Raw genomic sequence first — 22,804 nt, 5'->3', positions numbered from 1 at the left:
ACACAATCCGATGCTGTGGGGGTACAAGAGCAGGGAAAATTGAATAGTTGGCAGGAGAACTGCCACGCCACCAGCATGGAGAGACTGTACAAAAAAATAGCTGTTTTAAATGTACCTTTATCAATCAGTGACCTGTGTAGCATAATCCCTAATAAGAAAAGAAGGCACAGGAAGATCCAAATAGAAGATTCGACAGCTGGCTGGTTTTGAAAAATTGTATTTTTGGTAAATCTTAATTGGCAGAGTTTTATCAGACTAGTATTATAGAAGGAAGGTAAAAGATAGGTTAGAGGAAAGAGTTGTAAATAGTTGTTAGGCTAATTATTCTCTGTTATACTTTAAGAAATAAAGTTATTAATTTTTACTTTAAATAGTTCTTGGTCTCTCAAATTTTCAGATTACTGCACAGGATAAATCTTTTCTGTGTGGTAGTTTAAATTAAGTAGGAAGGTTTACCCCATGTCGTAACACTTTACAAACAACCAGCAAAACGAATATAATTTGCAAAATACTGTGTAAGGACTGTAACAAACACTACATCGGACAGACAGGCAAAATGAGGCATCAGGATACGTGAACACCAACTAGCCATCAAAAGACATGACGAGCTTACACACAGATGAAGAAGGATACCACTTCGACTGGGACAACACATCCATCCTAGGACAGGCTAAACAGGCACACGCATGGGAATTCCTAGACGCCTGGCACTCTAGCCAGAACACTCTCAATAAACACACAGATTTGTATCCCATCTACCATCCCCTGAGAAAAATAACCAAAATTGATATCACCCACCTGAAGAGACCAAGGCAAACTAATAGAAAGCATTTCACTTGAGGCTCACTAGTGATGTTACCTAGTATGGTGACGAAACGTCTGAAACCAAACCTTCTAGCCCAGTGAACAAACTTAAAACGTGAACCGCAACCCGAGCTACAAATCTTGAAAACCAGGTACCCATCCATTCCAAAAGGTGTGGCATAAGGGTATTCGTCCAACATTATAAAATTAGTGCTAGATAAGCTAAACAGGTCTGATAGCATCACTGGAGAGAGAAAAACAGTTTATCCGGTATGGCCCTTCTTCAGAAGAGTCATAAATCCTGATAGATTGGGAAAAATTGATGTCGAAAGCGACTTTGATGTCTTTGTACATCAATCATTGAAAGCAATTATGTAACAAGCATTGAGAAAACATATGGTGTTGACCTGCATTGCACTAAAGTTTGAGTACAGCTGTACAGAGGCTTGGTGAGATCACATGTATCTTGTGCAATTTTGCTCTCTTTGCCTAAGTAAAGATATATTTGCCATAGAGGTAAAAACAATGACTGCAGATTCTGGATTAGTGGTGCTGGAAGAGCACACTAGTTCAGGCAGCATCCAAGGAGCAGCGGAATCGACGTTTCAGGCAAAAGGCCTTCATCAGGAATAAAGGCAGTGAGCCTGAAGCGTGGAAAGATAAGCTAGAGGAGGGTGGGGGTGGGGAGAGAGTAGCATAGAGTACAATGGGGGAGTGGGGGAGGGGATGAAGGTGATAGGTCAGGGAGGAGAGGGTGGAGTGGATAGGTGGAAAAGGAGATAGGCAGGTAGGACAAGTCCGGACAAGTCATGGGGACAGTGCTGAGCTGGAAGTTTGGAACTAGGGGGAGGTGGGGGAAGGGGAAATGAGGAAACTGTTGAAGTCCACATTGATGCCCTGGGGTTGAAGTGTTCCGAGGCGGAAGATGAGGCGATATTCCTCCAGGCACATGATGGTGAGGGAGCGGCGGTTAAGGAGGCCCAGGACCACCATGTCCTCGGCAGAGTGGGAGTGGGAGGGGGAGTTGAAATGTTGGGCCACGGGGTGATGTGGTTGATTGGTGCGGGTGTCCCGGAGATGTTTCCTAAAGCGCTCTGCTAGTAGGCGCCCAGTCTCCCCAATGTAAAGGAGACCGCATTGAGAGCAACGGATACAATAAATGATATTAGTGGATGTGCAGGTAAAACTTTGGATGTGGAAGGCTCCTTTAGGGCCTTGGATAGAGGGAGGAAGTGTGGGCACAGGTTTTACAGTTCCTGCGGTGGCAGGGGAAGGTGCCAGGATGGGAGGGTGGGTTGTAGGGGGGGCATGGACCTGACCAGGTAGTCACAGAGGGAACGGTCTTTGTGGAAGGTGGAAAGGGGTGGGGAGGGAAATATATCCCTGGTGGTGGGGTCCGTTTGGAGGTGGCGGAAATGTCGGCAGATGATTTGGTTTATGCAGAGGTTGGTAGGGTGGAAGGTGAGCACCAGGGGCGTTCTGTCCTTGTTACGGTTGGCGGGGTGGGGTCTGAGGGTGGCGGTGCGGGACTTTGCCATAGAGGAGTGCAACAAATCTTCACTGGTCTGATTTCTGAGATGGTGAGTTTATTGTTTGAAGAAAGATAGGGTTGACTGCATGCACTGGAGTTTGGAATAATGAGAGGCGATCTTATTGAAATATAAAAACTCTGACAAAGCTGGTTAGGTGGGATTCAGGAATGATGATACCCCAGACCCCCCTGGTCTTGGGATATGAGATAGGCTATTTTGGACTAAGATGAGGAAAAATGCCTTCAATCAGAGGCTGTTTTTTTTAAAAATAGATATTTATATTAGAAATTTAACATTTTTACAAGTGTACAAAAATAAACAAAACTCTCATATGCAAACATTGATATACAATTAAATCAAATATGCAATAGCCAAAATTTAATAAAAGAAAAAAACCCGAAAAAGAAAAAAAAAGCGAAAAAGAAAAATAAATACTGAAAAAGAAAAAAATGAGAAAGAAAAAAAATACCGAAAAAGAAAAAAAATACCGAAAAAGAAAAAAAAAGAGGCTGTTAAATCTGTAGAATTCTTTACCATAGAAGGCCGTGGAAACCAAGTCACTGAATATACTTAGGAAAGAAGTAGGTGGTTTTCTGGAAGTTACCTGATGAAGGAGCGTTGCTCCGAAAGCTAGTGTGCTTCCAATTAAATCTGTTGGACTATAACCTGGTGTTTTGTGATTTTTAACTTTGTACACCCCAGTCCAACACCGGCATCTCCAAATTCTGGAAGTTAGATACTGAGGGCCATAGGGAGATAAGAGGAATATGGATTTGAGATAGAGGATCAGTCGGGATCATGTTGTAGGCTCAGTGGGTTGAATGGCCTACTCCTGCTCCTATTTTCTGTGTTTTTATGCAGCTTCCAGTACGTACAACTGCACATCATTGCCAGCTGGACTGACTGTCCTAAATTGGTTGTCGGCACAATTCCTCACAGTCTGGGTTATAGAGCAAATGTCGCCCATTTGCAGAATCGCACCTCATGTTAGACACTCTTGTGAGCATAAGATTGTTGGCATCTTGTTTAGTACTAGGAGCCACACATATTCTTGCATAGGGCTGTTTTCATTGCAGACAGAAAGAACATACTGTACCTTTTTCAACTTAAAATGGGTCACAGCTATTTGCTGGTTTAGTTCTCATGCCTATGCTCTGATCAATCAGAGTCAACCTGCTTGGTTTAAAAGTTAAACAAAGCCTGGCAGTTAACGGTCAGTCAGAATGAATTGAATGCATCCTCAGTGGTTATGCGAAAGTGAGGACTGCAGATGCTGGAGATTAGAGTCAAGAGTGTGGTGCTGATTCCTGAAGAAGGGCTTTTGCCCAAAATGTCAACTCTCCTGCTCCTCGGATACTGCCTGACCTCAGTCGTTGTGCCTCTACCAATCAGACTCCAATTACCAACCCACTCAGCATTCACCTCTCATGCAGTAGAAATGTCTATTTTTCTCATGAAGTTGTATTCTTGCAAGTTGTCCTAATTATTATAAGACAAAAAGCTTCAACAGTATGTCTTTATCCCTGAAATTTCACGTTGATCTGACCTACCAACTGATCATTTAGTTTACATTGACTCTGCTTTCTGCTTTCTCAAGTGCATCCACTTTCATATCTCTGCACTAACTTTCATCAGTTATGTATCTACCCTTTCCACTAGTCTCTGTTTCCTCATTGCCTGCTTAATTTCCAAATGATATGTCAATTACTAATTTGATATTATACGTTTTATCGGTAAATCCAATTTATTCTACACTGAAAAGAGAATGGGGTCCTGTTACTGTCCCCAAGGATGCCATTGTACATTTTAGCGTCAGCTGTGACTCTGGGAGCGCAATCACCTCTGACGTAGATTATAGATTTAAATCATATCCACAAGATTTGAGCGTGTAGTCCAGGTTGCCACTTGAATGCAGCCCTAGGACAGTACCACACTGTCATGAGTGCTGTCTTCCAGATTATACCTGAAACCAAAGTCTCATCTACTCCTTTTGGTGCACGTAAAAGATATTGTCATACTATTCAGAAAAGAGCAAGGGAGTCTGTCTTGGCCATAGTTTATTCCTCAGCCAACATAATTTAAATAGTGAAATAAAAACCAAAATTGCTAAACAAACTCAGCAGATCTGACAGCATCTGTAACAGAGTTGAGTCCAGAGAATCATCTTTGGAATTGAATTTCCAGCATTTTCTGTTTCATTTCAGATTCCCAACATCTGCAATATTTTCCTTTCATTTAAAAATTCAACTAGTCATTATCAAATTGCTGTCTAGATTACCTTGCTATACATAATTCAACTGTTGTATTTCCTACTTACTTTGAAATATAGGCACCATTGTATTTGTTTGTTCTAACATGCTTTGGGAGACCCTGAGGTTGCAAAGGTACTGTGTAGTTGCAAGTTATTTCTTTTTCTTTCTTTCCAGTCTGTAAAACAAGCATTTTTGCCTCTTAGCTGATTTTTCTATCTATTCTGCCGCTGACACACTATCGTCAGTCTTCAGTTTTGCTAGTATGTCTTTTGTACGGAACTTTATCAAATGCTTTTTGAAAATCTATATATGCAACAGTGGTACTACTCTCTCAAATTTATCCAGTATTTTATCAAAGAGTGCAATCACATATACCAGCTAGAAATTGCCTTAAGAAATCTATCCGAGACAGTACATTGTGTCAGAGGTTTTATTTTCTGGACTTTTGCCCACTACTGATGTTTCGATGATAAGCCTGTAGCAGTTACTGGGTTATCTTTGTTGAATAGGAATATAATATTTGCAATCATTTGATCCCCTGACATGGTATGCATAATCTTATGAAAAAGAAGCTGTTTTGGTTGTGGGCAGGGCCCCTGCTGTTTGCCAACTTATTTTCCAGAGCAACCTTGGAGGCATCCCATCTGGACCAAGTGACTTTGAGCACTACTGACCTTTCAGGCATAACCTGATTATTTCTTTTGTTCCAGTATTGTTAAATTCTTCTTTTATAGAGTGGGATGCAAAGTGCTCATTTATCACAGCAGTTCTGTCCCCTGCCAGCAAATATTTGGCCCTCTATTCAGACCCACTGTTTGTTCAGCTATTCTTTCATTTTGTGAGATTTGGGCATTGCTGGCTAAGCTAATATTTACTATCTGTTTATAACTGTTCTTGACCAACTGGTAGTGAGCTGCCTACAACTGAGTGGTGTGTTGGTCTACTTCAGAGGATGACTAGAGTTGCTACCTCGCTATGGGTTGGAAACCCATGCATAGAATAGAGTGGAAAAGGATGTCAGATTTTCCTCCCCCCAAGAAAGATCACTTAACCAAATGAGTTTTGAGGACAGTCCGGTAGTTTTATGATTGTTTTTAATGAATCTGGCCTTTAATTTCAGATTTATGCTTTAAGTTTAAATTCCTACATTGCGATGTTGAGATTTGAATTCCTATCTCTGCACCTTTATTCCAGGTCTCTGGATTACCAGTCCAGTAATGTTACTATGGTTTATAAAATGGATGTTTTCTCATACACTCTGTTTTCCTGTTGCTGTCATTCTCAATTCTCTTCTGCACACTTGGATTCTATTCATCCTGTGCTGCATTATGAAGCCACCAATTCTCATAGTTTATCTTTAATTATCCAGCTCTAGATTTGAATCCCCTTATTGTAAATATGTCTACTGTCTACTTTCTACTTAAACAATGTTCTCTTTGAAGGCATTTTATTGTTCAAATTTTGCTTGCTGATCTTAGATTCTATTCTTCCCAGGTCACATCTGCTCAACTCAATAAAATGAGAGACCTCTTCCAGTTCGATATTTACATATTTGGTTATACCTTGTTAATTTCCGTAACTACTCTAAACCTAACGAAATTATGATAACTGTTTCCCAAACGGTTTCCTACTGAAGCATTCTTCAGAATTAAATCTGTCATTGCTTCTTCACTTACTCGATTTTTTGTTTTCTTTCCCTGACTACATTTCAGGTATTTTCTTCCACACCTCCTCCCCCTTTCTCCTCGCACTTCTGTTTCCCACACACTCCTGTTGAGATACTTGGAATCACTAATACCTGTACTCAGTTTTTCTTTACATACAAGACTAACATGGAATTCAGTGGCTTTGATGTTTAATATAAAGAGAATTAAAGTAGGCACACATATATATAATAATGTAAGTGACATTGTGCTGAGCAGACTTATTATGACCTGAAACCATCAGTCGTCATTTTTGATTCAAATGTTGCAGAATTGTTGCATAGTGAGTGATCTTCCAGCTATACCAAATCAATAAAATAGATTTACCGTTGAGCAACAGCAGTTGCATTTTCTTTTATTTTTCATGTGATGCAAAATATCAGAAAATGTTTATGAAGATTCCATATTAATTTTATTTGTCTAGGGTAATGCAAGCTTTACGTTGACATGAAATCTGCTAGAGTTTTAACTTAAGCCATAGACTTCAGACTATTTTGTTTCCATGCAGACTTCAATGAGGAAGTTAACCAGAGCTCTAATGCTGTTTGGTTATTTATATTTTTAGATTACTCTGAGCTCAGACTTGCATTTTAAATTAATCTGTTTTGTAGCACTTTTCCCTTGGGACAAGATCAAATCCTTTTGCGAGGTGCCCAACTGAGAAACACCCAGTGGGTTATTGGAATAGTCGTTTATACAGGACATGACACAAAACTTATGCAGGTACGTTTGAACAGCATGTTGCCAAAAATATAATTTGTGAATTTAGGTTTTGAATTGTGCCAGTGAAGTGTTTGGGGGTGGGATGAGAGCATATGTAATCATGATAAAGACATTTTCTTTTCTGGAATCTCTTTGTACTGCGGATACACTATGTCCAATATGGTGGATTGGGTACCTGTGGACAATGAAGTGGCCATTACTATGTAGTGCTGATAAGGCAGATGTAAAAACATGGAGGGATGGTGGGGTAAATGGGCAGGAGCAATGAATAAAATAGTAAGATTGATTTTACCTGACTGTTGGTTCTACCTTGCAATTTCCAAGATAACAAACCATTTTTAATTGTGTAGTGGAACAGCAATGATGTTGTCATGCCATGTTTAATATGTTTGTAGAATTCTTGGTTGGTAATGACATGTTTCTTGATTGTAAACCCATTTTACTGGTTGCTGAAGTTTCCGTACTGTTTAATTGGCAGTTAAATTACTAATAACATATTAAACCAATAAATCAAACCATTTCAAGTAAAATTCAGATATAATAGAAATGCACAAATCAGGCAGCATCTATGGAGTGAAAGACATAGTTGATATCTTGGGTAAAAAAAATTAAACTATTTCAAGATCTCTAATTATCGATTATTTGTGTTTAATTGCAAATCAATTCTTACAGAGTGTAATGGCAAATAGCACTGGCCTGTAAGGTTTTGTACTTCATTGAGAAAACAGCTGACTACTACCTTCTTGAGGAATTTTTCATGGACAACAAATGCTGGTCTTGTCAACAATGCTCACAACATTTGAATGAATAAATATAATCCAGTCAAAATTTCAGCTTATTTACGTATACCCATTTTAATGAACATATGTACAGTGGTGCTTAAACTATGCTAAGTTTCTAAAACAAAGTCCCTTTTCTGTGAAGATTTGAGATTTTTTCTATTTGCAACAGCAGTACGAAGCCTCTTGCTTCTACTTTGGAAGCATGGATTCAAACAATTGTGTTCCTAGCTTTACATTGTATAACATGGTGGAGAGAAATATATCATTTAGTTTACAATTCTATTTCCAAATTATTTCAAAATGACCATGGGTAAGCAAGTACAAGGCCTAAATATCACAAAAAGCTAACTCATACCTCATGATGAAACTTGACCTTTTGTAATAATGAAGATGTAAGTAAATGTAATGATGTCTTGAAGTATTGTAAATAATTGTTAAAATTTGCTCCCCCCGTCGCGATACTCTTATTTTTTACATGAAAGGATACTGCTTTCAGGATTTTTTTCATCAGACTGCTTTTGAACTGACGTTGTTCTGTTTATTACCAACATTGAAAAGATCAAAGCAGAGAGTAGTTCACATATAATTGAGAATTCCTTCTGCCTCATGAACTGCAGTCAAGCTTCAGCTGTCATTGTGCTGTATTTTTTTTTAAAACCCAGAAAATATTACTGTTCTTGTGTGCTGCCTATTCCTCTAGTAATCACTTTCAGTTGGTAATAAACTTAGTAGTGCAAGTGTTAAGCTTTTGTACTGGAGAACATTGAGAGGAGAACTGTCTAACTTTTCTTGGACAAAGTTAAAAATCATACAACACCAGGTTATAGTCCAACAGGTTTACTTGGAAGTACTAGCTTTCGGAGCGTTGTTCCTTCATCACACTCAATGAAGAAGCAGCGCTCCAAAAGCTAGTACTTTCTAATAAACCTGTTGTAGTATAACCTGGTGTTGAGACTTGTAACTTTATCTACCCCAGTCCAACATCAGCATCTTCACATCATAACTTTTCTTGAAACAATTCAGCCCTAAAATTAAAATTGGCAGAACTTCAGGCAAGCCATATTCCAAAAGAAAAGTGTTCAATGCTTTGAGCTTTTGATATCCCTTTTGTAAATATCCCATTTCTGTATTTATTAGAAAATTGTTTGCATAGGGAAGAAGGGGAATATGCGTTGCAAATTAATAATTCAATTTCAGTGCTAAAAATCTACTTCAGTGCTAAAAAAACACCACTGGTAATTCACTGCTTTTGTTGTCAGTTGAGTGATCTACATGTATCCAATACATCAAGTCAGTATCGGATTCAACTCATGAAATTAGTCCTATATCTTAATCAGCTGTATTCGCATTTTGTACTACCAAGCAACTGTTTTAAAGCTCTTTCATATGTGTTCATGTATCCAAAAGATCAGATTTATTTGTGCAACTTTCTCAAAAGCTTAGATTCAGCACAATTACTTGCAGCACATAGTCATGATTAATACATCCTGGAGATTTCACCAGCTTTTTGAGATATGCCCTGTTTCTAGTGCAGCACTTTCAAACAAGTCCAGAAAGATTCATTTTAAGCTACACTGAACATTTTGAAATTTCACCTTTCTTGTGCCAATAACATAGTTTTTAACAAAATTGAACAAAAATATAGCAGTTCAAAGTTTATGAAAAATGAAATTAGTCACAAGTGAAATCTCTCATAAAGAGGGGGTGTTTATTTGCTTTTTGTTTGTTTTTTTCTTGGACTAATGAAGCTTTATGATATATTCTTAACAAGGGTTATGATTGTTTTTTAAAAATACTGCAGTGCAATAAATAAAAAGTTTCTTTCTGTAATTTCACATGAATTACTTTGCAGAATACCACACAGGCTCCGCTAAAATTATCAAATGTGGAACGAATCACAAATTTGCAAATCCTCTTATTATTTGGTGTTCTTCTCTTCATGTCTTTGGTGTGTGCCATTGGTTCAACGATATGGACTAGCAGGCATGCTGCAGGAGACTGGTACCTCGATTTCAGTGGTAAGAATTTAAAGAAAAATACAAAACTGCCTATTAACTGTGAGTGGTGCAATGCTGTTGAGCAATGATGTGTTTCTTTCTTCAGACACGTTAGTTAGATTACTGATTACATTAGTGATTTGTTTGTCCGTCTTGAGATTAAATTATGTGGATATAGAATTTCTTAATCAGCTGTTCATAATTTTCTGAAAATCTTTTTTGATCACTCTGCCATTAGATAATTTTCATCTGCAAATGTCTTCATAAACCACTGTTTAGACCACAGTGAGTCTTTGTGCCAAAACTGCAGGACAATTGGGACATTTGCAATACCAGTGTAGCATTATTGTGATGTGTGAGTTTGATTGTTTTTGTGATTTTATTTTTGTGGAGCCTTGAAATGTAGAAAAGTGAGACTCCTCCTTCCATAGAACACCACATTCCATTTAATTTCTGGACTATGTTTGAATCTGGAAAAAATCAACTTCCAGTATTGATATAAACCAAAATGATTTTTCACGTGATACATTATTGCTTAAATACATTCTTAATGAAACACCCATGTGATGTTAAACTGTATGCACCCTGTAAATACAAAAAAAACTACGTGATTTCAAGGCAATAGTGTCATGGAGAAATTCAGATAAACAGTGTAAATCAGTGAAATCTGACTCCTGTAATTTGGTGCTTTGAGGACCTGCTTTTGAAATCACGGATGTGAAATGTGGGTCAATTACATGTGGTTTAAAAATGTTTAAAGTTATGGATTGATTGTAGTTAAATTTACAATTTTGCAATTGTATGTAAATTTTATGTGAGGCGGTGAGGAGAATTATGTAAGGAGAATTATGTAGAAAAAATGTAAACCAGAAAAAAATGTATAGTTCAGTTTTGAGGTAGGTTCACAAACTAGCGAAAATGGGAAAAGATTCAGAAAATGAAGAAAAATATCACCCAATGCAAGTTTTTTTTTTAAAAGAACAACTGATTTCATTCCAAATCTGGTTCTTGACTTTGCTGAGATACATTTAATGTTAATTTATACCCAGATGTCATTGTTTCATTAAATTGGACTGACGTAACCTGTTAAGCAAATGTCCAAGTTATAAGGGAATGCATATTGGATGCAGTAGCTGGGAATCACACTAAGTATGTAACAGGACTTTGTTGAACAAATATCTAGTCCATTCCTTTCCAACGGAAATTACACTTGTTCACTTGAACCTGCTGGGAAACAACAATCAGGAGACTGACCCAAAACAGTTTTGGTTGGCAGTTCCAACCAGCCAGTTGTTCATTCTAAGGTGGGAAGGATTAGAACATGGAACATTATAGCGCAATACAGGCCCAAAGGGCCTCAATGTTGCGCCAACCTGTGAAACTAATCTGAAGCCCATCTAACCTACACTATTTCATTTTCATACATTAGACTATTCTATGACTATTTAAATGCATTTAAAGTTGGCAAGTCTGCTACTGTTGCAGGCAGTGCATTCCACATCCCTACTACACTCCAAATAACGAAACTACCTCTGACATCTGTACTATATCTATCACCACTCAATGTAAAGCTATGTCCCCTTGTGCTAGCCATCACCATCTGAGGAAAAAGGCTCTCGCTGTCAATCTTATCTCACCCTCTGATTATTTAATATGTCCCAATTAAGTCACCTCTCAACTTGCTTCTCTCTAATGAAAACAGCCTCAAGTCCCTCAGCTTTTTCTCGTAAGACCTTTCCTCCATACCAGGCAACATCCTAGTAAATCTCCTCTGAACCCTTTTAAAGTTTCCACATCCTTCTATAATGTGTTTACCGGAACTATACATAATACTCCAAGTGTGGTCACACCAGAGTTTTGAACAGCTGCAGCATGACATCGTGGCTCCGAAACTCAATCTCTCTGCCAATAAAAGCTAACACACCATATGCCTTCTTGCCACCCAGGTTGATAGAGTTGTTAACTTTCATGGATCTGTGTACATTGACGCAGAGATCTCTCCGCTTGTCTACACCACCAAGAATCTTACCATTAGTCCAGTACTCTTTAATGCTGTTGCTCCTTCCAAGGTGAATCACCTCACACTTTCTCACATTAAACTCCATTTGCCACCTCTCAGCCCAGCTCTGCAACTTATCTGTGTCTCTCTGTAGCCTACAACATCCTTCTGCACTATCCACAGCTCTACCTTAGTGTCATCCACAAATTTACTGGCCCATCCTTCTACACCCTCATCCAGGTTGTTTATAAAAATTGCAAACAACAGTGGACCCCAAACAGATCCTTACAATACACCACTAGTAAGTGAACTCCAGGATGAATATTTCCCATCAACCACCACCCTCTGTCTTCTTTCAGCTAGCCAATTTCTGAGCCAAATTGCTAAATCACCTTCAATTCCATGCTACTGTATTTTGTGCAATAGCCTACCGTGGAGAACCTTATCAAATGCCTTACTGAAATCCATATACACCAAATTATTTACACTCATCCACTGTTTGGCCACCTTCTCAAAGAACTCAATAAGGTTTGTGAGGCACGACTTACTCTTCAAGATAAAAACAATGACTGCAAATGCTGGAAACCAGATTCTAGATTAGTGGTGCAAGAAAAGCACAGCAGGTCAGGTAGCATCCGAGGAGAAGTAAAATTGACGTTTTGGGCGAAAGCCCTTCATCAGGAATACAGGCAGAATGTCTGAAGGATGGGGAGATAAATGAGAGGAGGGTGGGGGTGGGGAGAAAGTAGCATAGAGTACAATAGGTGAGTGAGGGAGGAGATGAAGGTGATAGGTAAGGGAGGAGGGTGGAGTGGATAGGTGGAAAAGAAGATAGGCAGGTAGGACAAGTCATGGGGACAGTGCTGAGCTGGAAGTTTGGGACTGGGGTGAGTTGGGGGAAAGGGAAATGAGGAAATTGTTGAAGTCCACATTGATGCCCTGGGGTTGAAGTGTTCTGAGGCGGAAGATGAGGCATTCTTCCTCCAGGCGTCGGGTGGTAAGGAGCGGCAGTGAAGGAGGCCCAGGACCTCCATGTTCTCGGCAGAGTGGGAGGGGGAGTTGAAATATTGGGCCACAGGGCGGTGTGGTCGATTTATGTGGGTGTCCCAGAGATGTTCCCTAAAGCGCTCTGCGAGGAGGCATCCAGCTCCCCAATGAAGAGGAGACCGCGTCGGGAGCAACAGATGCAATAAGTGATATTGGTGGATGTGCAGATAAAACTTTGGATGTGGAAGGCTCCTTTAGGGCCTTGGATGGAGGTGAGGGAGGAGGTGTGGCCGCAGGTTTTGCAATTCCTGCGGTGGCAGAGGAAGGTGCCAGGGCGGGAGGGTGGATTGTAGGGGATCGTGGACCTGACCAGGTAGTCACGGAGGGAACGGTCTTTGCTGAAGGTAGAAAGTGGTGGGGAGGGAAATATATCCCTGGTGGTGGAGTCTTTTTGCAGGTGGCAGAAATGTTGGCGGATGATTTGGTTTATGCGAAGGTTGGTAGGGTGGAAGGTGAGCACCAGGGGCGTTCTGTCCTTGTTACGGTTGGGGTCTGAGGGCGGAGGTGCGGGATGTGGCCGAGATGCGTTGGAGGGCATCTGTAACCACGTGGGAAGGGAAATTGCGGTCTCTAAAGAAGGAGGCCATCTGGTGTGTTCTGTGGTGGAACTGGTCCTCCTGGGAGCAGATACGGCGGAGGCAGAGGAATTGGGAATACGGGATGGCATTTTTGCAGGAGGTGGGGTGGGAAGAGGTGTAGTCTAGGTAGCTGGGGGAATCGGGTTTGTAAAAAATGTCGGTGTCACGTCGGTCGTCATTAATGGAGATGGAGAGGTCCAGGAAGGGGAGGGAGGTGTCAGAGATGGTCCAGGTGAATTTAAGGTCAGGGTGGAATGTGTTGGTGAAGTTGATGAATTGCTCAACCTCCTCGCGGGAGCACGAGCCGACACCAATGGAGTCATCAATGTAGCGGAGGAAGAGGTAGGGAATGGTGCCAGTACAATTACAGAAGATGGACTGTTCTACGTAGCCAACAAAGAGACTGGCATAGCTGGGACCCATATGGGTGCCCATGGCTACCCCTTTGGCCTGGAGGAAGTGGGAGGATGCGAAGGAGACCTACTCTTCACAAAACCATGTTGATTATCCCTAATCAACTTATTCCTTTTGAGATGATGATTATAAATTTTATCTCTTATAATCTTTTCCAATGCATTATCCATAACCGAAGTAAAGCTGATTGGTCTATAATTACCAGGGTTGTCTCTACTCCCCTTCTTGAACAAGGAACAACATTTGCTATCCTCCAGTCTTCTGGCACTATTCCTGTAGACAATGATGACATAAAGATCAAAGCCAAAGGCTCTGCAATCTCCTCCCTGGTTTCCCAGAGAATCCTAGGATAAATCCCATCTGGCCCAGGGGACGTATCTATTTTTACACTTTCCAGAATTGCTAACACCTCCTCCTTGCGAACCTCCATTCTACTAGTCTAGTAGTCCTGTATCACACTATTCTCCTCGTCAACATTGTCTTTTTCTAGTGTGAATACTGACGAAAGGTCTTTCCTGGCTAACTTGTAACTCTCAAGTCCCCTAACTGAACGTTCACATCTTATCCTAACATAAGCCGCCGCCTTCTTCTTGACAGGAGATTCAACTTGCTTAGTAAACCATGGCTCCCTCATTCGACAACTTCCTCCCTGCCTGACAGGTACATACTTATCAAGGACACGCAGTAACTGTTCCTTGAGTAAGTTCCACATTTCAATTGCGCACATCCCCTGCAGTTTCCTTCCCCATACTTTGCATCCTAAATCTTGCCTAATCACATCATAATTGCCTTTCCCTCAGTTATAACTCTTGCCCTGCAATATATACCTATCCCTTTTCATCACTTACTTATCATCCAGTTAAAAAGCTCAAGAGAATTAGTGGGGCCAAGCAAATTGTAATTAAATTACAAACTGTGGATGCAGGAGATCTAAAAAAAGACCAGAAACAGTTGTGAAGAAGAATCATTGAGCTCAAAACATTAACTCTGCTTTCTCTCCACTGATGCTGCCAGAACTGCTGAGTTTCACCAGCCATTTCTGCTTTTGTTTGAAGTGCTCTTCTATCTGATCAGAAGCTCTGGAGAACTATCCAGTTTGAAATCAGAAACACTTTTTTAAATATCTTTAGAACAAAATCCAACGTTACTGTACTGTTTCAAGTGGTATCAAATTCAGCATGTTTGTTAGTAAAATAAAAAGAAATAGGAAGAACTGCAGATGTTGTAACTCAAAGAAAAACAGAAGTTGCTGGAAGGATCACCAGACCCGGAAAGTTAACTTTGATTTCTCTTCACAGATGCTGCCAGATCTGCTGAGCTTTTCCAGCAGCTTCTGTTTCGTTTCAACATGTTTTTTCTTTCTCTAAACAATATATAATTTTCTTAGAAGTAACTTATAGAGTCATAGAGATGTACAGCATGGAAACAGACCCTTTGGTCCAACCTGTCCATGCCGACCAGATATCCCAACCCAATCTAGTCCCACTTGCCAGCACCCAGCCCATATCCCTGCAAACCCTTCCTATTCATATACCTATCCAAATGCCTCTTAGCTCATAAGATCAGATGGGTGCACAGTTAGGCCATTTGGCACATCAAGTCTGCTCCACCATTCAGTCATGGTTGATATGTTTCTCCACCCCATTTTCCTGCCTCGTTTCCGTAACCTTTGATCTCCTTGCTAATCAATGACCATGACATCAGGTGACTGTTGGGCCCTAGCACCACCACCACCCCCCCCCCCCCCTCATTTGAAGGTTAGTTTTCATTCGTTTTGAGACAAAACCCTCTCACTTGCAAAACTGTTGCTGTCATGAACCAAGCCATGCTAGGCTATAAAGAGAGAAACCGTAATCCAGTTGAAGTTATAATTATCAGAATCATTATTGAAGACCCGATCAAATTTTTGAATAGTTGCCAAACATCTACATTCAGGACAAAAAAAGAACTCTTTCAATTCTCATTTGTACAGTAGTCTCTTTATCCTGAGTGAAAGATGTTAGTTTAATGTTGTTTCCATCTTCTAAGCATGCATGAATACCAGTCCCTCATGGTGCATGGCAGTCCTGATCTGTCATCAATTCTAAATCCTTTTTCACCCTCAGTGCACCTCATTGATTACATCTGTCCAGCCTAAACCACTGAGGTAACGGTGGAAAAATGTTTCTCAGTAGAGTCGAATACAGCACAGATTGATGACAGGAAAGAAAATTTGGAGTGACAGTAGGAAGTGTTCAGACCACCATTTCAGAGATATGCTTACAAAATGTTCAAAGTTAAAAACTAAATATTAGAGATACGTAAATTTTCAAAAGCACAGGTGAGAATGGAAGGGTGATAGAATTACTTTCTTTGAACAAGATGTACAATGACCTTGTATCAGACGTTGTAGAATTCATACAGGTGAGGATAAGAAATAATAAGAGGAAGAAAACATTGATTATTTTGCAGGACAGAGAATAAACCACTAGATAGTGAGGGCATGTTTTTTTTTAAAAAAGGCAGCAAACTTGTTATGGATGACTTCCATTTCGTGTAGTTGGGAAAATCGAATTGGCAAAAGTAGCCACGAGGAAGGTTTTGGATCCAACCAGGAGTCAAGCTGTCTTGGATCTGATAGTATAAAATGAGGCAGATTTAATAAATGATCTCAGACTAACAGGTATCCGAGGGAACACTGACCATAATATTGTAACATTTTGCATTCAGTTTGAGAGTGAGACACTTGGTCAGAAGCAACTGTGCTCAACTTTAATAAGGCTCATTACACAGGGATCAAGACTGGGTTAACTAGTGTGGACAAGAAATAAGTTTAGCAAAAAGGGTAGTTGAGGAAAAATGGAAGATTGTTATGTAAATTGTTCATAACTTACAGGTAGGATATGCTTTGGTGAGGAAGAAGGACTCGAGGAAAAGGTTAAACACCCTTTGGTTAATCAAGAAGGTGAAGGAAATGATCAAATTGAAAGAAAATAACGTATTGAAATTTATAGCATGGTTAGGGTGAATAGATCTTGAGTGGAGGAGTCCAGAAGTAAAAGCTTGATTTAAGACGAGAGGGGAAAGATTTAAAAGGGACCTAAGGGGCAACCTTTTCACATAAAGGGTGGTGCGTGTACAGTGAGCTGCCAGAGGAAGTGATGGAGGCCTGTACAATTAGAACATTTAAAAAGGCATCTGAATGAGTATATGAATTGGAAGGGTTTAGTGGGATATGGACCAAATGCTGGCAAATGGGACTAGATTAATTTAGGATACCTGGTTGGCATGCACATATTGGACCAAAGGGTCTGTTCCGTGCTATATATCTGTATGACTCTATGCAATATGGTAAAGATTAATGGTAAATTAGAAGATTGACAAGTCTTAAATACCAACAAATTCTGACCAAAAAGGCTAAAGGAAGGATGAAATCAACAATGAGGACAACTGAGCAAGTAATACAAAAGCAGTGCTCCTTCATGAAAAGGGAGAGGTCAAAATGAGCATAGGACTCTTAGAGAGTGAGGCTGAGAAAATAATAATGAGGAACCTGAAAATAGCAGACGAGTTGAATAAACAGTTTGCAATAAAGCGCATTAACCACATTCTAAAAGAACTCAGATTAAGGGCTCACAGTGGGGAAGAGATAAACCAATAACTATCTTTCAAGAAAAAAGTACCAGTGAAACTAATGGGACTACAGGATATTAATTACTTTGGTCCCTAATGATTGTACGTAAGGTTTAATGAGAGTAGCTGCAAAGATAGTGAACACACTGGGATTAAACTTCCAAAATCCCTTAGATTTGGGAAATATCCCAGAGGATTGAAAAACTACAACATCCTTATTCAAAATGAAATGAGACTAAATAAACAGGCCAGTTGGCTGAACATCGTTAATTGGGAAAGTGTTAGAGGCTATTATAAAGGATGTTATATCACAGCATTTAGCAACACAAAACAGTCAGCAAAAATCAACATTGCCGAATGAAGGGGAATTCATGCTTGACAAATATATTCATTATTTCAGATTGCAAGAAGCAGGATAGAGGAAGGGAAACCAGTATGTATAATATATTTAGATTTCCAATAGGTGTTTGATAAGGTAACGCATGTAAGACTATGAAGTAAGAGCCCATGGTTTGGGGAATATTAAATTACTATGGCAATAGTGTTGTCTAACTAAAAGAAGCCAGAGAATTGGGGTATAGCAGGCTTTTTAAGGATGACAACCTGTAAACAGTAGTGTGACACACTGAATCAGTGCTGGGGCAAACGTTAGCTGCAATATACATGATTTGGAATGTGAATGTATTGTAACTAAGTTTAAGACCATAAGACCATAAGACATAGGAGTGGAAGTAAGGCCATTCGGCCCATCGAGTCCACTCCGCCATTCAATCATGGCTGATGCGCATTTCAGCTCCACTTACCAGCGTTCTCCCCGTAGCCCTTAATTCCTCTAGACAACAAGAATCTATCAATCTCGGCCTTGAAGACATTTAGCGTCCCGGCTTCCACTGCACTCCGTGGCAATGAATTCCACAGGCCCACCACTCTCTGGCTGAAGAAATGTCTCCGCATTTCTGTTCTGAAATGACCCCCTCTAATTCTAAGGCTGTGTCCACGGGTCCTAGTCTCCTCGTCTAACGGAAACAATTTCCTAGCATCCACCTTTTCCAAGCCATGTATTATTTTGTACGTCTCTGTTAAGTCTTCCCTTAATCTTCTAAACTCCAACGAATACAATCCCAGTATCCTCAGCCGTTCCTCATATGCTAGACCTGTCATTCCAGGGATCATCCGTGTGAATCTCCGCTGGATACGTTCCAGTGCCAGTATATCCTTCCTGAGGTGTGGGGACCAAAACTGGACACAGTACTCCAAATGGGGCCTAACCAGAGCTTTATAAAGTCTTAGTAGTACATCTCTGCTTTTATATTCCAACCCTCTTGAGATAAGAGACAGCATTGCATTCGCTTTCTTAATCACGGACTCAACCTGCATGTTTACCTTTAGAGAATCCTCGACTAGCACTCCCAGATCCCTTTGTGCTTTGGCTTTATTAATTTTCTCACCATTTAGAAAGTAGTCCATGCTTTTATTCTTTTTGCCAAAGTGCAAGACCTCGCACTTGCTCACGTTAAATTCCATCAGCCATTTCCTGGACCACTCTCCCAACCTGTCTAGATCCTTCTGTAGCCTCCCCACTTCCTCAGTACTACCTGCCTGTCCACCTAACTTCATATCATCGGCAAACTTCACTAGAATGCCCCCGGTTCCCTCATCCAAATCATTAATATATAATGCGAACAGCTGTGGCCCCAGCACCGAACCCTGCGGGACACCGCTCGCCACCGGCTGCCATTCTGAAAAAGAATCTTTTATCCCAACTCTCTGCCTTCTGTTAGACAGCCAATCCTCAATCCATCCCAGTAGCTCACCTCGAACACCATGGGCCCTCACCTTGCTCAGCAGCCTCCTGTGTGGCACCTTATCAAAGGCCTTTTGAAAGTCTAGATAGACCACATCCACTGGGTTTCCCTGGTCTAACCTACTTGTTACCTCTTCAAAAAATTCCAACAGGTTTGTCAGGCATGACCTCCCTTTACTAAATCCATGTTGACTTGTTCTAATCAGACTCTGCTCTTCCAAGAATTTAGAAACCTCATCCTCAATGATGGATTCTAGAATTTTACCAACAACCGAGGTTAAGCTGATTGGCCTATAATTTTCCATCTTTTGCTTTGATCCTTTCTTGAACAAGGTGACACAAAAATAGGAAAGCAAGTAGTGAGAATGACAAAGTGTCATTTGAGGGATATAGACGTTCTGTGAGTGGGCAAAAACTTGGCAGATGTCAAGATCATACACACAATGTGGGAAGAATAGAGGAGCTGAATATTATTTAAATGACGAATGACTGAAGAAATCTGCAGCATAGAGCGATATGGGGTCCTCGTCCATGAATCTCAAAAAGCTAGCATCCATGTTCATTGGGTATTTGTGACACAAATGGAATGTTTCCTTTATTTCAATGTGAATAGACTATAAAAATAGGGCAGCCTTGCTAAAATTATGTACAGCACTAGTCAGACGCAGCTGGAGTACCATGAGCAGTTTTGGTTCCCATAGGCACAGAAAGTGTGCTGACAGTGGAGATAATCGAGAGAAGAATGTTCTTATGAGGCAAAGTTGAAAATGTTAAGCTTATCCTCATTGAATTCTTAGGGGATTGACAGGGTGTAAGTGGAAAGGTTGCTTCCCTTTATGGGGGAGTTGAGGGCCACATGGCATCATCTCAGATGAGGAGGAATTTATTTTCTGAGGATTGTGAATGTGTGGAATTCTTTATTGCAGAGGGCTGTGGATGTGGATCATCACATATCTTCAAAGATGAGATGTACACATGTTTAATTATGAATGGGAAAAATGCAGAAAATGGAATTGAGAATTATCAGATCAGCCATGATCTTATTAAAATAATAGGGGATGAAGAATTATTGGGGATATAAAATAATGTAGAGTTGAGGTTAAAATTAGATCGGTCATGATTGTAGTAAATGGTGGAGCAGGCTCAAAGGGCTGAGTAACCTACTCTTGCTCCTTGCTTATGCACAGAAGAAGCTCAGCAGTTGTAGCAACAAGAGTGGAGAAAGAAACAGTTAATGTTGCAAATTCAGTATGACTCTTCTGTGGATCTGAAAGAAACTAGAAAATTATGGTTTTTATTTAAGTGATAATGGGGCAGGAACAGCTAGTTGAACAAATGGTGAGTGTACTCAGAGCAAAAGACAAAGGCAGTGATAATAATAGTAAAGGATTGTTAGCTGTGTAAAATAGATACAAATGTTAGCTGTGAAATGAAGAAAATGAGTCTGCTGTGCTGTGAGGATGTATGAAAAATAGTGCACAACAGTTGACGTAGAGGCTGTGAAATGTCGAAACAGTGCTGTTTCTCCAGTTCTGAAGAAGGGTCACTGGCCCCCAAATGTTAACTCTGCTTTCTCTCCACAGATGCTGCTAGATCGGCTGAATTTTTTTTCCAGCATTTTCTGTATTTGTTTCTGATTTCCAGCATCCACAGTTCTTTTTCTTTTGTTGTTCTTACAACTTCTGTTAAGCTTTATTGGAACACTATCAAACCAAAAATGGAAATGTTAGCATGGGAGCAATGTGATATATTGAAATGGCAAACAATCCCAAGGTAAACCAGGCAGAGTAGAGGTATTCCACAAAGCGGTCACCTGATCAGCATTTAATCTTAGCAATGTAAACGCGACTGCATTGTGAGCAGTGAATACAGTAGACTAGATTGGAAGTAGTACAGGCAAAACGCTGCTTTCAGATGTTTAGCATTCAGTACTTTACTTTATTTGAATGATTTCATTGCTGGAGCAGAATCAATTAATTGAACAGCATGCTGCTTCTGTGTTTATGGTCAATAATGTGAAATAGCTAATAGATGATTGGTGTAGTACATGAAGAGAAAAATAATTGAATCTTGTGGGTGACTGGAACAAATTTGCAATAATGTGATGAATAAAGTGTGCGGTAAAAAGTAACGGTATAGAATCATACAGGAGAAAACAAAGCCATTCGCTTCATTGTTTAGATCAGAGTGGTGCTGGAAAAGCACAGCAGGTCAGGCAGCATCCGAGGAGCAGGAAAATCAATGTTTCAGGCAAAAGGCCTTCATCAGGGCTTTTATCCGAAACATCAATTTTCCTGCTCCTCTGATGCTGCCTGACCTGCTATGCTTTTCCAGCACCACTCTGATCTAAACTCTAGTTTCCAGCATCTGCAGTCCTCACTTTTGCCTAGCCACTCTCTTCATTGTGCCTGTGATAGCACTTTGATGAAGTTATCTATTAATCCCACACTCTTCCCTATAGTCTTGGAAATTTGTTTCCCTTAGAGAATACCCAGTTCCACTTTGAATATTACTATTGAATCTACTTAGACCCTCTTTCAAACAATGCATTCTGTAGATACAGCACACTTTATAAAAACCTGTTTTCTCATGTTTCTTTTTGCTTATCATCAAAAACTTGTGTTCTCTGATGACTGACCTTTCTGCCACTGAATGCAGTTCCTCCTTAGTTACTCTATCAAAACATTCATGATTTTGAATAGGTCTGCCAAATATTTTCTTAGCTCCACTGCTCCAAGGAAATCAATGATGGTTTCTCTAGTCTCTCCATGTGACTGAAGTCCTTCATCCCTTGTGCCAATCCAGCAAATCTCATCTGCACCTTCTTTTGGGACCTAACATTCCTTCTCAAGTACGCTACTCAGAATGCTCCAGTTGAGACCGAATTAGTTTTTTTTTAAATGTCAGCATGACTCTCTTGCTTTTGTTCTCTTTCTCTATTTGGAGTCTATATTCCCAACACAAGAATGGTGGCCTAGAACCATCTGCATGTAGATGGTTTGATACATGTGCAAGTTACTTCTGTGATGTCATTTGAGGCACGATCTCATTAGGAATTACAACTTTCGAGACTATGTATCTGCATGCATACTCATCTACTTATTCACTGAATTTACAAATTTACAGTGGTTAACAGCGCTTGAAATATCCACCTGCCCGTTTAGCATCCACAGCACAGAAAGCTGATCCAGGTTAATATCCTTTTCGAATATTGTTCACTATAGACATCTATTTAAATGATTTAATCATAAAACTGTTTTTTTTAAAAAAGGTGAATCGTTGGTTTGAAGTATGGGCAAGGAATCCTCTGTAATTGTTTGCTGCGTGAAATATTGTTTAAATAAATGTTCAAAGTTTGTGAGAAGATTTGTAGCTCGGGTGTTCGTTGTTGTGGTTCTGTTTGCCGAGCTGGGAATTTGTGTTGCAGATGTTTCGTCCCCTGTCTAGGTGACATCCTCAGTGCTTGGGAGCCTCCTGTGAAGCGCTTCTGTGATGTTTCCTCCAGCATTTATAGTGATTTATATCTGCCGCTTCCGGTTGTCATTTCCAGCTGTCCA

The 22,804-nt window shown here is 40.1% G+C and overlaps 1 protein-coding gene across 3 annotated transcripts in view; it reads left to right on the top strand.

The window, feature by feature from the left end:
• Positions 1 to 22,804, top strand: part of atp8a1 (ATPase phospholipid transporting 8A1) — a 355,098-nt gene that overhangs the window by 116,797 nt on the left and 215,497 nt on the right. For all 3 annotated transcript variants that reach the window (XM_072568277.1, XM_072568286.1, XM_072568295.1), the window contains 2 exons: positions 6,903 to 7,014; positions 9,649 to 9,814. In XM_072568277.1, coding sequence (XP_072424378.1) covers positions 6,903 to 7,014; positions 9,649 to 9,814 — 278 coding nt within the window. The remainder of the gene's footprint in view (positions 1 to 6,902; positions 7,015 to 9,648; positions 9,815 to 22,804) is intronic.

The sequence above is a fragment of the Chiloscyllium punctatum genome, chromosome 1 (assembly GCF_047496795.1).
Source record: "Chiloscyllium punctatum isolate Juve2018m chromosome 1, sChiPun1.3, whole genome shotgun sequence".
Classification (NCBI taxonomy): Eukaryota; Metazoa; Chordata; class Chondrichthyes; order Orectolobiformes; family Hemiscylliidae; genus Chiloscyllium; species Chiloscyllium punctatum.
This window is presented reverse-complemented; position numbering and strand designations above follow the sequence as displayed.